Source organism: Rattus rattus, chromosome 2, assembly GCF_011064425.1.
Source record: "Rattus rattus isolate New Zealand chromosome 2, Rrattus_CSIRO_v1, whole genome shotgun sequence".
In the NCBI taxonomy this organism is placed as follows: Eukaryota; Metazoa; Chordata; class Mammalia; order Rodentia; family Muridae; genus Rattus; species Rattus rattus.
Window position 1 is genome coordinate 80,053,218 of NC_046155.1, and position 14,578 is coordinate 80,067,795.

The 14,578-nt window shown below is 47.0% G+C and overlaps 1 protein-coding gene across 1 annotated transcript in view; it reads right to left on the reverse strand.

Annotated features, from left to right (window-relative positions):
- Scnn1g (sodium channel epithelial 1 subunit gamma) overlaps positions 1–14,343 on the reverse strand; it is a 33,482-nt gene extending 19,139 nt beyond the window's left edge. Inside the window, exons 1-6 of the mRNA XM_032895635.1 lie at positions 14,330–14,343; positions 10,651–10,999; positions 8,634–8,937; positions 7,057–7,247; positions 5,771–5,874; positions 2,732–2,895 (exon numbers count right to left, since the gene is read on the reverse strand). Of these exons, the coding sequence (XP_032751526.1) occupies positions 2,732–2,895; positions 5,771–5,874; positions 7,057–7,247; positions 8,634–8,937; positions 10,651–10,967 (1,080 nt within the window). The 5' untranslated portion in view covers positions 10,968–10,999; positions 14,330–14,343. The remainder of the gene's footprint in view (positions 1–2,731; positions 2,896–5,770; positions 5,875–7,056; positions 7,248–8,633; positions 8,938–10,650; positions 11,000–14,329) is intronic.
- Between the last annotated feature and the right edge of the window lie 235 nt (positions 14,344–14,578).

The following is a 14,578-nucleotide window of genomic DNA, read 5'->3' on the forward strand; positions in this document are numbered from 1 at the left end:
AACATTGTGCACACCAGGCAAACGCTCCACCAGCAAGCTGCCTCCAAGCTCAGGTGTGTTGATTTTTGTCTTCCTGTCTTTTTTTTTTTTTTTTTGGTTTTTTTTTTCGGAGCTGGGGACCGAACCGAGGGCCTTGCACTTCCTAGGCAAGCACTCTACCACTGAGCTAAATCCCCAACCCCTTGTCTTCCTGTCTTAAAGATTAGGTTCATCTTTTGGTATTCAGAGTCTTAGACATGCTAAGTCCTATAGGCCTTTAAAAAACAAGAAAAAGTTTGTTGACCAATTCCCTAAGTCTGTCTATCAGCTTAGCACACCCAGCCATAACAAATAATAAGTAAACAAACAAATAAACGTGAAAAATGGAAAAGGAAGTCCAGTTCGTTTGGATTTATTCTTAGTGACTCCCTGCTGACCTCTCAGTAATCCTTGTCTTTGTTGTTGTTGTTGTTGTTGTTCTTCCGCATGGTCATCAATCATACTCTGGCTGACTGGCCCTGCTGTATGGCTTTGATTTTCTACAGGTGTAGCAGAAAACTCAACCAGATCCTTGTTTACCCACCATCGGTATAGAGCGTGTTTGCTTAACAGTATGGTGGGTGTTTCCAAGCTCAAAACAGAGACCCAGAGGGTGGGTGAAATCCATTTGTTTTTGAACTTCTGCAAGCTTGCTTAATGTAACTGTTTGCAGACACTATGAGAGAGAGAGAGAAAGAGAGAGAGAGAGAGAGAGAGAGAGAGAGAGAGAGAGAGAGAGGCAGGCAAGAGGCAAAGAGCAGGTGGTTTTCAGGGTGTACAGAAAACAGCATGGGGAAGGTTGGATGGAAGTGGTCACTGTTGTTGGGAGCTTTCAGCTTATTGGTGAACGAATTAGTGGTACACCAGGTCTTTCAGTTCCTCACTTGAGCTTGCTGAACAGTCAAGTATGTTTGTGTCTCCTTGGGAAATCGGCATTCACGTAACCTAAGCTGTACATTGGAACAAAGGTCCTAAGCGATGTGAATCTGAGAGAATCGGTATCCCTAGACGTCTCTCAGAATGGTTTTCTTATCATCACATTGAAGCAACAGATGTCCTGGGTACCACTGCCATCCTACTTCCTCATGAATCTTAGATCCCATTTCCTCAGAGTAGCATACCCTGAACTTCACCTTCCCCAATCCTAAAGTTCCAATATATATCTTCAAATATATGTGTTAGAAGTGTAATTCCAAAACCCACATGTTATTAACATTTGGGGCTTGGATCTTTGGAGATCATTAGGATATAAGAACATGAAGGTGGGTCCCTATGACGGCATTAGTAGTTTTATAAGAAAAGGAAGAACAACCTGAGCGAGAGAGCTCACTCTGTGAGACCTCTGCTCTATTACAGTGCAGCATGAAGACTCTTTATCAGTGGCCGTGTCAGACTTTCCAGCTTCAAATTACAAGCCAGACAGAAGTCTCTATTTAGAAACAATCCAGTTTTAGGCATTTGAAAAGAACACTGACCAAGACACCCTGGATATGCTCTTCCAAAACTCTCCTACTACCTGCCTTTTGTTTTGTTTTTGGAGGTAATGCCTTTCCATGAAGCCTAGGCAGGCCTGGAACTTCTCAGCCTTGGCTTCCAATCGATGTTCTAAGGTTTAGACCCAGACTGCTATGCCCATCCTCTTTCCGCCTTAATAGCACATAGTGATTATAGTTTGTCTCTGCATAGTTACTCACTGTTGATTCTCTCCTCTGGATTCCCCTGTATGTAGCACTTGTGAAAGTACTCAGAAAATAACTGTTAGATGAATTAATGACAGGTATCAATCAAATCTCGGATGGCGACCACATCACCTCTAACCCCTGGCTGAGAATCATGTACATTTCTAAGCCACATTTCCTAATAGCACTGACTCATGACCATCCTAAGATCCTAGTTTAGAAAATCTGGCCCTGACAGCCAAATGGATTGGGGAACCATTGTTCTGGAGACTAAGTTTATGAGGCACCAGGGCTGGGAGCTTACAGTGAACCGTTAGGCATAGATACAAATAAAGACACAAATAGATCATCTAGTTTTTCCAGCACACTCACAGGCTTTAAAAAAAAAAACTCCACCAAGGAAAAATGTAAGAAAAACTACAGTGGATATAATGTCTTCTTGTCAGAATGGCCAAGATTAAGAGTGAAATAATAAGCTATGTTGGTTGGTGTCTGGGGTCCATGTATGCTTCTTTTGATGGGTGCATGGGTTCCAGGACATGCCTGGTTCCAGGTTACAGAAGATCAAAGGCTTGAGGGTAGAAAGGGTTCTTGGTAGATGAGGTGAAATTGCTGGGAGTGTCATGGGCTGCAGACCCTTGAAAACCCCGTGACTTTATATCGGCCTGTAAGCGGTTGCTGCTGTGCCCTTCATGTGTCTGTCTGTATCCTAGGATGTGATCTGCTCTCTTTACATGACTGACAAATCTGTAGTGAGTGCCTAATACTTTGGTTCCATAATGGCTGCTGCTTTGTTTGGTTTTTAATAAGAGAATCTCCCTAGGTTCTTCCCCTAGGTGTCATCCTTTGCTTGCTAACGTGCATAGAAGATGGAAACAAGAACTTGAACGTGACTCCTGGAATGACCAGTGGGGTAGCCACTGGCAAGCACAGATTCCTGCTCTTGTGGAAGGCAGTATCCTTTTCCGTTAGCAGCACCTCCTTAGCCATCATTCAAAACAAGAAGTGGTCCTTTTCTCTAAACACAAGCTTACCAGGTGCATTCCTATGGAAGTGGACATTGCTGTCTCGATCTCCATCCCCACGTCTTCGATGAAGGGGTATTCATTTTGCTGATGGATAAGCACCTTGGCTCCAGTGGAGGACACCAGGAAGGGGTTGTATTCATCTTCGTTTATGTATAAGATGACTTGCAGCCCTGGGAGATAGAGCATTTTGTTGTGGTCAAAGGCTAGGGAAAAAAAGCAGTCCCCAGGGGATGGGGGCGGGGGTTCCAATCCAGGATCCAGGGACTTTCAGAGCATACTAGATAGGTGAATACCAGGCTGGAATCTCCAGGACAGTAGGAGTTGTGTTCAATCTGCTAATCGCAAGTTCAAAGCAGTGGTTCAAACACAAATCACAGTCACAGTGCTGGCTAAGAGTAAGTTCCTATTCAATGTAAAGGAACTGGCTGAGACACGTAAGTGTGTGGTTGTTGGCAGAGGAAGTTCTGCTGGGCATCCAAAGGTACCTGCAGTGCTGTGGTTGCTCATAGAGGGGAGCTGGGGAAGATCTAAGATGTGATGGTGTATCTGGTTGCTGGTTTAACCCCTTTCCTTCCCCTACTCTTACTCTCTATGCAAGACATCAGATCACTGCTTGAAGCCCTTTAGCTTCATCTCTCTGGATAAGGGGGATGCCATTGACTGCCCTGCCTGTCACTCTCAAGGCTATGAAGTTGTAGCCCAATCTGAGCCTCTACCCTCAACTTATCCCACCCCCTCCCTTTCTGCATCAGCTCCAAACACACTGCTCTTCTGTGGTAGCTTGCATAAGAACGTTCCTCATAGGCTCATATGCTTGATCCATTGCCTCAGCTGGTGGAACTGTTTGGGAAGGATTAGGATGTGTGGTCTTGTTGAAGGAGGTGGTGCAGGGTTAAGCTTTCAAATACCTCCTGCCGTCTCTAATAAACTCTCTCCCTCCTGCTTACAGTTCAAGATAGGAGCTCTCAGCTGTTGCCTCCACAATGCCTTACCATGGACTCCAACCTACTGGAACTGTAAGCACCCAATTAAATGCTTTCTTTCGTAAGCTGTCTTGGCCATGTTGCTTTATCACAGCGGCAGAAAAGTAACTTACACACCTTACTTAACTTTCTAGAACACCGTGGATTCATTTTCTTCTCCAGGTCCCAGACTGCTTCTGTATTTCTGAGCCCCTCTTTCCCAGCTTACACCCCTCTCCTGAGCCCAGCCACTCTCTGCCTTTGCTGCTTCCTCCCCCTCCTACCTCTCATTGGTATTATAATTAGATCGTTTCCCTGCATGCTTTATCATTTCCCAGTTTCTCTTTCCACAGAAACCCAAGCTCCCTGAAAGCAGGAATGACAACTCTCTTGTTCCCCACTCTATCTCTAACTCCTCAAACTGGAGCCAGCAAATAGCAAACAATATATGTTTGGTTAATGACCCAGTGGATGAGTGGTTTGTGTGACTTGAAAGATGAGAGTGTCAGAGCAATCCCAACCTCTTCTATTTGTAAATAAGGGAACTGAGCCCAGAGAGGGATGTGGTGAACTGGAAGCCACACAGCAGAGCCAAGACTCTGCCCCCTCTTTACTCAGTTCCCAGCCAGCCTCTTGCCACCTCAGTATGCTCTCTGGGTCATAGCTTCTTATGGTCTTGGAAAGGGGACAGGCTTCACAGTTATTGAAATCAGCATTCTGAGTGCAGATTTCCCCTATAATGGAGCTTGGCTATTCCTGAGGAAAGCATATCTGTGTAACAAATCAAGTGCTATTTGCATTAAACTTTTCAAGAATTCCCTTTGGCCTGGCATGGTGCTGCACACATGCCTGAACTGTCAGTACTCAGGAGGCAAGGTAGGAAGCTCACAAGTTTGAGGCCATCCTGGGCTCTCCAGTGAGACTATCTCTGAACTGGGAGCATAGTGTGGCAGCAGAGTGCTTTGCTCACCACGTGCAAGGCTCTTGGTTGGATGCTCAGCAGCACGGAAAAGGACCAGAGGATATCTTTTCATGAGGAAACCAAGCCACATTCTTACCTTCCTTACCAAAAAAATAGAAGTGTCATAAAGGGATCGTGGTGACGGCAACAGCAATGTCAGTGACGGCTGTTTGCACAGTGTGTGTGTGGCTGGCGTGTGTACCCTTCCTAGACCAGATTCACAGGGTGAAGTGCCAGCCTCCCGTGTAAATGCACTTGGAGATAGGACATTAACTAAGGTTCAATGAGGTCCTAAGGTCTTAGCTCTAATCGGATAGGGTTGGTGTCCGTATAAAAAGGAGAGACATCACAACAGATAGGACATTAACTAAGGTTCAATGAGGTCCTAAGGTCCTAGCTCTAATCGGATAGGGTTGGTGTCCTTATAAAAAGGAGAGACAGAGGAAGGGCCATGTGAGGATACACGCAGAAGACAGCCATCTGTGACCAAAAAGAGAAAGAAGTCTCATCTGAACCCACAAGCGCCAGGACCTTGACCTTGAACATCCGACCTTTAGCATTCTGAGAAATTACTGTCTATTGATGATGCCACCCAAACGATAGCATTTCGTTATGGTAGTGTGAGTGTATCCCAGATCTTATTCTAGGGGCTCTGAACAGCATGTATGGGAGTTACTGCTATTATTCTCAGTTTATAGTCTAAGGACAGCAACCAAGGTCACACAGTGCGAGGCAGAGCTGGGGTTTGGCTCCAGAATCTGTCATCTTAGCTAAGCTAAAGGTGTGTCTGCCCGCCTAATCTCCTCTCAGCCCATCTGGGTTTAGCCCTGGTTAGACGCCACCTGCCCAGAATTAGTCACCCCAGCAAGAGTGGTTTGTCAGCTGAAGGAAGCCCAGCAGTGTCCCTGTAGCTCTCCCAAAGATAAAGAAGTCAGAAAAGAAAACGCCCATCACGAAGAAAAGAATGGCCACAGATGCTGGGGTGTGCACCAGGAGAGGGAAAGAATGCCTTTGCTTTAGGGCTAGGTGGAGAGGGTGGGAGGCGCAAGCGTCCCCACTTGCACTGCTGCTGTCAAGATAGCTACTCGTGTTTCATGGTTCCTTCCTTGCAGGCCTCCTTACCGTACTCACTGCCTCCCATGGAGGTGCTGAGGATGGTGGCATTTTCTTTGTTGTTAAATGTGTAGCAGTTCCCATACATTGGATGGTGGAAAAGTGTGAAGTTCCTATGGAGGAAGAGAAAGGTTCAGAAAGAGCTGGGCTGGGGCTTGCCCTTGTGTATTCAGTTGAAGTCAGGAAGCATTGTGTTGATGGGAAAAGCTTCCCTTTGGGATAATGGATGAGCATGTGGCTCACTGGTCCCATTTTCCCTCAGATGAAAAGAACAGGCCCTTAATTGGGTTGGCAAGCCTTGGTGTAGAATTAAGACTATGCTTTTATTCTCCCTCTTAATCCTTTCTCCACTGTCTCTATTTTGATTTGATATTATTTTGTCTTTGAAATGGGGTCTCATGTGTCTCAGGCTCACTTCAAATTCCTCGTGTAGCCAAGAATAACACTGAACATCCAATACTCCTGCTTTCATCCCCTGAGTGCTGGGAGTAGAGATGTGCATCACCATACCAGGGGTGGGACCTGGGGCTTTGTGCATGGTAAGCAAACTCTCAATCAGTGGAACTCTATCCTCAGCCCTGACATAATATTCTTCATGTCACATGCCCATACGGAAATCCCTCTACCCTTGAATTTCTAAGCCAACACTTGGAGCTTTTCAAACGCTCAACCCTATGAGAATGATTATCAGAGAAGGAGTCCCACCCTATAGCCATCATGTAATTTCAGAACCTTTACCCCCAGGGTGAGATGATCCTAATCACTCAACATTTGCACAGAATAATATGCATATTAACATATAGAAGGGCCAGAAGGGCTTAGAATTTAAAAAAAGAAGATAGTTAAACCCTTCGTGCTGGAGGGATCACCTCGTAATGTCCCATCGACTTCATAGTCACCACCAGGAGTCTGATTATTATATTTAAAGCAGAATGAGCACAATATGAACACTTGGCTGTCTTCCTTCCCCCATCTCTCTGTCCCTCCCTCCCTTCTTTTCTTTTTCTTCTGTATCAGAGTGATGGATCTCAGACATAGGTATATATCACAGTAATATACAAAGCTACATGCATGCTATTGCCTACCCTGTATTGTGGACAGGAGATTTAATGGGTTTAAAAATATTATGATTCCATGTCAGGTACATTTTTCAAGTGTTCCTGAAACCTAGCTCCCTTGTAAGTGATTTTCCAAAGGGTAGAGTGAGTGTTCTCAAGGCCTACAGGTGAGCTCCAGAGGCATGGAAAGGTCCTGAGCTTGGAGCCTCTGGTTCTCAGAGAGTGTCCCCTCCTGACCTGGCATCACAGGACATCCCATCAAAGAAGCAGGTCACCAGCAGTTCTTCGGCAGAATAGCTCATGTTGATTTTCTTCTCTAGAGGCACCTGTGCCATGATATTCATGTAGTGAAGCTTGTACCACTCCTGGATGGCATTGATTCCTGAGCTGAAGGTGTAGGTGGCACAGTCAGAGGTGTCATTTGAGCACTGTGAAGAAGAGGGAACACCAGCCTGTCAGTCTTGGCGCTATCAGAAGGGCTGACGTGAGTTACAGATGCCAGGGTAGGTCCTTGGGAACAAGATTGGTTTCCTCTCACTTCTGGGAGCTTGAGGAGGTCAACTTCAAGTTCAAGGATAAAAGAGAGAGCAAAGCAGGACACTGAGGTCAGTTCCTATGATTCCCTACTACTGTCTGCATTGGACAAGAAGCACAATCAGTTTTTAGGGTTCTCATATATTTAGGGTTTAGCCGATTAGTGCCATTGTCTTCCTATTGAACGCTCTCATTTCTTATCATAGACATAGTTTAGAAATCTGGGTTCTAGCCCAGACTCTGACGTTACTTCTTTGCAGGATCTCAGACAAGGCACTAATGTATGGCCTATGTCACTGAAGGAATGTTAGCTGGAAATACCAAACTACCCAGCCACACATAGCAAGCAGTTGGAAGGGCTCGTGCTTGAAATACTTAATTCTGAGGGCTCTAGAGAGAAGCCATGGAACATTCCAGGCATTTTCATCACCCTGGGCTTGGAAAGTCACCTGGTGGGACAAATGTCCAAAGAATTTGGTATCAAGAGAATCACGTGACTATCCTTTGAATGGAACCCGGAGGATGTTGAAGTCCTAGTAGTTTTGATAAGGCTCCTTTTCTTTGTTGAAAATTTGTTTAGATTGATAGAAAACATTGCTAGATTCAAAAGTCTCATCATTGAAGCTATTAAGGTGAAGAAAAGTCCTAGTCCGTGCTCTAGTGGTGGCATGGAGAGACACAGTGATGACAGACTTTGGCCAGGAGGGAAATGGAGTTCATTTTCAGTGAATAGCTGCTTCCTGTTGTTGCTTGAATGGGACGGGGGTTGGAGGGAGAGTAGAAGTCTAGCCATGGCATCTCATGGAGGCAAGTACTCCTGGGAGCCCTAGTGCATTTGCTATCAATTATTTTCCCCTTTCTGATATCTGTGCATCGTTTTTCTTTCCTTTGAGCTCCCCACCCCTCCCCTAATCTCTCAGGTACTCCCCAAGCTCGTCTAAGTAGAATCCCAAGATTGAATCTGCATCTTAGGGATTAACAGAAAAAGTAAAAATGGCATCAGTATCTGAATGAATCCCAGCATTTCTTGTTCCTCTGATCACTAGGTCTCCCCAAATTTCTGTCCTTTAAAAAGCCCTTGTGAGTCACTGGCTCTTTCCTAAGACCTTTCCCATGCTGAAGCCTGCTTGAGCTGGTTTCAGTTACTTGCCACCAACTCACCCCATCAAGGTATAAATCTTACAGTTGGCCTATTGACTGTAATGATCAAGAAGAGACTGTGAGCCCACCAGCTCCCCGAGCTCCCCCACACCCATGAACTGTGAGGAAGTGAGTCTTACCAATTGAAATCCCACCAGTTTCTTCGACTCATGAACGTGCATGACATTAGAAGCCTTGTGAATGATTTTCCCGCTGATTTTCCGCTTCCGGCCAGTGAAGAAGTCCCTGGCCTTTCCCTTCTCATTCTCATTGAAGACCAGCAGTGGGATCAGTTTGAAGAATCTGGGTGGTGTGCCTTCCGAGGTGGACGGCATGGATCCTGCTTCCCGGCGTTTCCGAGATTCCTTGACCCCATACAAGGACAGCAAGGCCTGTTTTGTCTCACTGTCCAGGTCAGTCAGAAGGTCACTCACGGCACTGTACCTACCAAAGTGGAAACACGATGTCATGGAGAAGAAAGACCCTAGCACAGTGCTGTAGCTTCTTCACGTTGTCGACCATCTTGGCGTGTCACCCCTATGTCTCCTGACCAGTCCCTTGGCCAAGGGGAGGAGGGCTTTCATCACTTGACCCATTTAAAATGACCACTGACTCTCCACCTTTGCCATGTCTATCTATTCCTCCAACCAGTGCTGGGATGCAAGAGATTGGACTGTCACCTTGGCAACACCCAAGCTCACAAAAAACAAACAAACAAACAAAAACCATGAAGTATAATGATTTTTTTTTAATGTGTCACTATACCACATGGTCCCAGCCTCTCTCGTGACTCTCTCTTCCCTCCGCCTCTTGCTTTCTGTAGAGGTCATGACGGCATAGAAGCTAAGGATATCAGTTTCAGAGTCCAACTTCTTGCCTTGTTCAAGCTTTCCCTCCCAATGCCCACTGTGACCTCAGACAAGTTTCTTAGCTTTTCTGTGTCTCAATTTCCCAGCCTGCTTATTTGTAAGATGAAGCTTTTTGCAATTTTTAAATTGTTAAAAAAAAAGGGGGGGAGGGCTTGTTTATTACAAGTGTAAGAAATAAATCTGGGGATGGCGGCACATAGCTACGGTGCAAGCACTTGGGAGGCTGAAGCAGGAAGATCAAAATTTGAGGCCAGTGTGAGCTGCATAGCCTGGCTCTGTCTCCAAGTATACAAATAATGTTAAAATTTTCAAAGAAATATATATGTGCGGAGGCAATTAAAGGGCCACTATTATTATTTGTAGTAGCATAAATATATTTGTTAATACTTTACTCCCTCATAGTATAAGGTCCCCTGGGGCAAAGAATGTGTTAGGATTATTCTGTGCTGTGACCCAGAAGCCAGGAAAACGTCTGACAAGTTGCAAAAGCTGAGTAAATGATTATGCTTTGAATATCGGTGGGGGAAGATGAAGGAAAAGCTGGGAATGGGGAGAGGAAAGAAGGAAGACTGAGGAGACTTTCAAGGTAGAGCATGAGTCTGGGGCCTGATTTTGGCTTTGACCTTTGCCCTCAAATACTTGCCTCTGAACAAATCAAGCTTCCGGCCGGTCTCGCTCCTTCTGCTCTTCCCACTCTACACCCCACTCTCTGCACCCAGCTCTGAAGAAGTCTGCTGCATTTCTGACTGCTCTCTTAGATCAGTTTCCCATAATTCCGAGGACTCAGATGACCCATTTAGAACAGGTCCTGCCACTGACAACAGGGCAGCACCAAGGGTTGATCCTGTTCAGAGCCCAGGGAGCTCAATTACTGAGCTCAGCTCACTGAGATGAGGGGTCAGGGCAGCAAGGATGCTTCCGGAAGTCACCTGGGTGTCACTTCTGAGTCAGCCTGGCTTTGGGGGAGAGTAAGAGAGTGAACTTGGGAAGACTCAGTTGGGTTACATATGTGGGGGCGGGGAGTCGCGAGGGGTGCAGAGTGCTAACCTCATTTCAGGCCCAGTCACCAAACAGAATTGGTGAGGCAGCCTCCCCTGCCTACTTGCCACAGACATAGACATTGAACTGAAAACATGCAGGTCTGAAATCGATCTTGGCGATCAAATCGAGTCGCTAAAACCTGTGTCTGCAGGCTGGTGTGGCGCTCGTGCCGCCACACTGGGGGAGGGGCTTTGACATCCATGAGAGGCCGGACTTCCCTCTCCCGTATGCCGGGGCAGTCTCTTACTTGTAAGGGTTGATATTGCAGATAGTGACGGCAGGGAAATCCAGTTTCTGGAAGTGGACTTTGATGGAGACAGAGACGGTGTAGAAAGAGAAGACGAGGAGGGCGCACTGCCAGATAATGAGGGCCACTGCGGTTAGCGTGAACGCGATCCACAGCAGGCGCCGAAGGCGGCCTCGGGACACCACGATGCGGCGGCAGCCGTGGGTGTTGGTGTTCATGCAGTACCAATGCATCAGGTCCTTAATGGTTGGTGCCTGGGGACCTCGAACCGGCAGATTCTTTTTGATTTTGGCTTTGATCTTCTCTCCAGGCGCCATGGTAAGGACAGGACTTTGCTGCCTGTAGAGTTCTGAAGGGACAGAGGAGTTAGTGAGTTTGCAAGCACAGACCTGTCAGCCCATCTCTGGAGCCTGCGACTGGGAAACACCAAACCCATGTGTTCTTAGAGGCCTTTTTCTTCTATGGGCTGGACAGGCTACATTCTGAGCCCTTGGCCCCTTCTCCAGGATATTTGCTTTGGGCCACCACAACTGCCTCCTCCTCTTAGGGCCCCCAGGCCTAGCCTTGTGGGTGCAGGGCAAGGTGTAACCTGTACATACTGGCTGGACTGGCTGAAGGACCTTTCCCTGGAGTTCCTGGGGCAGGCGCCCTCAAAGCAACCCAGCCAGACTTCTCTTATCAGGCAGAGAGGCACTATAACCCGTGCCTTATCGCTTCCACTGGCCACTTGTTGAGAGCAGCCCTCCTGTTTTACAATGTCTCCTGGTGCCTAGTGAAATGTCCCTCCTGCACAGAGCACATGTCAGGCAAGGTGTCACTGTCTGATGAAATCTCCCACAATTTCCCAGCAGCTTGTAGATTCTGTTCTGACCATGTTCCCCCCCCCCGCCCCTCTTCCATGTTGCTTTCTTCTAAGTGAAATGATTTCTGTTTCATTTCTTCTCCTTACCGAGGTCAATAGCAGCTGGTGTCACATCAGCCCCATGACTGCTGGCCTCTCCATATTTACGGGGCCCAGGTCATTTGACCTGATTTTACCTAATTTAGAGAAGGCACCTTGATTCAGTGGCAGCCTCTGGGGTGAGTATTGGGATATGAATGAACACATTCACCTGTGTATGTTGCATCTCAGCGGCAGAAATAGCACGCCATGAGTTCATTTTGGCAATGTACAGTACATTGTACATCAGATCACCGTACCATGGATACAATCACCAAGCCTCATGATTATGTAATCTCTGTATATAAATATACAGTAGTTTATATATTTCAACAACTACGTTAGGTAGATATACCGCTATTATCTCCGTATCAGAGAGGTGGAGTCACTTGCTCAAGATACATGGCATGGCTCCTGTGTCTACGCGGGGTCTGCAACCAAGTCGGGGACTTTGATGGCCCCATCATGTTCTTTTCTTTGTCTTTTTCAAGATGGTGCATAAAATAATGGGGGTGGGGTGGGGTGTGGGTAGGGGAAAGGGGGTAACATTTGAAATGTAAATAAAAATATCCAATAAAAAATAGTGGGGGTGATTTTTTGCCCCACTTTCATACATATGTGTCATTATACTTTGTTGCAATCTGTCCTCTCCCTCATTGCACCTGCTGGGCCCTTTCCTCCTCCCAAACAACCCCCCATTCTGCTCTCATGCAGCATGTATTCTGTTCCTCGACCTCCACCTCACTCCCCTCACAATCTCTGTCTACTCACTCATGGTCCCCCTTCCAATCCCTCTCACCCTTCCACTTAAATCTAAGTTCTACATACGAGAGAAAACATCTTCCTGAGAATGGCTTAGTTTGCTTAACATAATGATGTCCAGTGTCATGTTCTCTAGACAGGATTCTGGGCCACCAGAATTAGTTTCCTCCCATCCTGAATTACTGGAATGTGGTCCAAGATTGGGGGGGGGGGAGTTGGGAGGCAAGACTCTCAAGTTTACAATGCTTGTGGCTTGGGGATTATAGTATGAAAGAAAGGTATTGGAGACCAGGGGTAAGACGTTCAGAGGCAGCCAGACCGACCCCAATAACCTGCCCCACCTACGGACCTATGGGATTTTTCTAGGTTGAGAAAAACTATCTCTTATTGACAAAAATCTTTAGTCCCTTGGCAAGCAGTGTGATTTACCTTGCTTTACATGTTGTCATCCTTTAAAAAAAAAATGCTGTGGATCATGGTGGCACATGCCTTAAATCCCAGCACTCAGAAGGCAGAAAGAGGTAAGAGAATCTCTGTAAGTTTAAGTCACCTTGGTCTATATATTAAGCTATCAAGTTCTGACCATCCAGGGCTATGTAATAAGACTCTGTCAAAAAGCAAAAGGAAAAAGAAAAGGAGAGGAGGGAGGGGGGAGATGATTCCCTCTGCTGGATGTTTGTCAAAAGCTGAACTCTGGATTCTTGGGGTTCCCATTCACCTTTTCCGCAGGGGATCAGCCAGTCATGCTAGAGGGGACTCCAGATTGTTCACATAAATATTTCAACTCTAAGGCAAAGCAAGGCTGTCGCTCTAGTAGATTGTGGGACTTGATTCAACTGGTTCTTTGGTAGAGGACTTTGAAGCTAATACACTCAGAACTCATCTCAAGAGTTAACTCACAGAATACTCTCAATGGTCTTCTCCGGTAGATATTGTAATTTCCCCACTACACAAATGAAACGGAGGCACACAGATAGACTAAGTAGTGTGCCCAAGGTCATAATAGAAAGTGTCCGGGCTAGGATTTGAACCCAAGACCACATACTAGTTATGTCATTGCTTAATGATAGTGGTCGCAGGTGACAACTGCTGCAGCAGCAATAATGGCAGATATCAGTTACAGCCGTGCCCAGGATTCCTATTCCAACGTTTCCACCTAATTTAACTCTCACTACAGACAAGACGATGTGTCATTTCTATCCGCATCCCACAGAGATGCAAACACAGGTGTAAAAAGGTTAGGTAATCTGCCCAAGGCCACACAGTATGAAAGAACGAAAGAATTCTTTGAAATTCCAGGTCTCCATTTTCCTCACCACACTTGCTCCCTTCCCTCTCACCCGCCCCCCATCCTTGCCTCTGTCCCCTTCAGGAAACTGAAGCTTGGCGAGGGGTGACATGTTTGCGAGGCTCTGTTCATTCTAGAGTTTTGGGCACAAAAGCCCGGGATCAGGCAATGTTTTGATTCCCGCCATGCCACGGTGCTATTCAGAAATAACTTGAGCCTCAGAACCTCAAGCCCTGGGACAGAGCTACCCCACTGACTCCCTGCATTTTGGGAAGCGACCTGGCGCAGTTTTGCGGCAAAAGCCATCTGCTTCGTGCCAGCTATCGCGCCGCTGCAGTCTCGGGCTCCTCAACTAGCCCACTTCAAGTGCTTGTTTCTTTCTGCAGCAGGCACCTCTAAAGAAAAGCTTTCCCGCGGCGGAAAGAACAGTCGCGGTCAATGCATGCTCTTCAAGGCTGGGAAGCCGGTTGAGCTGGGCAGAGAAGAGCCGAGATGCGCTCCTCCCACTCACACCGGCTCAGAAAACGCGACAGCTCAGCTTCTGTATCCCGAGCCAAGCTCTTGGAAATGTTTCAGCATCCCGCCACCCGTGGACAGAATAATCTTTTTTCTTGGAAGTCACCACGCCCTGTGGCTGCTCAAGTACCTGGAACCCCGGGATCGAACTGACCCGACGCGGCTGGGCTTACCTCTCTGATCCGAAGGGTCACGGCTGGCGTGTGTACAGTCTGGAGACGCTCCTCTTCTGGCCTCATAAAGCCAAGCATCTCCAAGTGGCACGGCCAGAAGCGCCCGTGGGTCAGGCTCAAGCCCCGCCCCTAGAGTTTCCTCCTCACTCAGACTCCGCCCACACCTGCCCAGGTGTTTTCCCCAGGCCACCCCCGACTTGTCTCAGCCCCGAGTAAGCCGCGACCCCGCAGTGCCACCTGCCGTCCTGA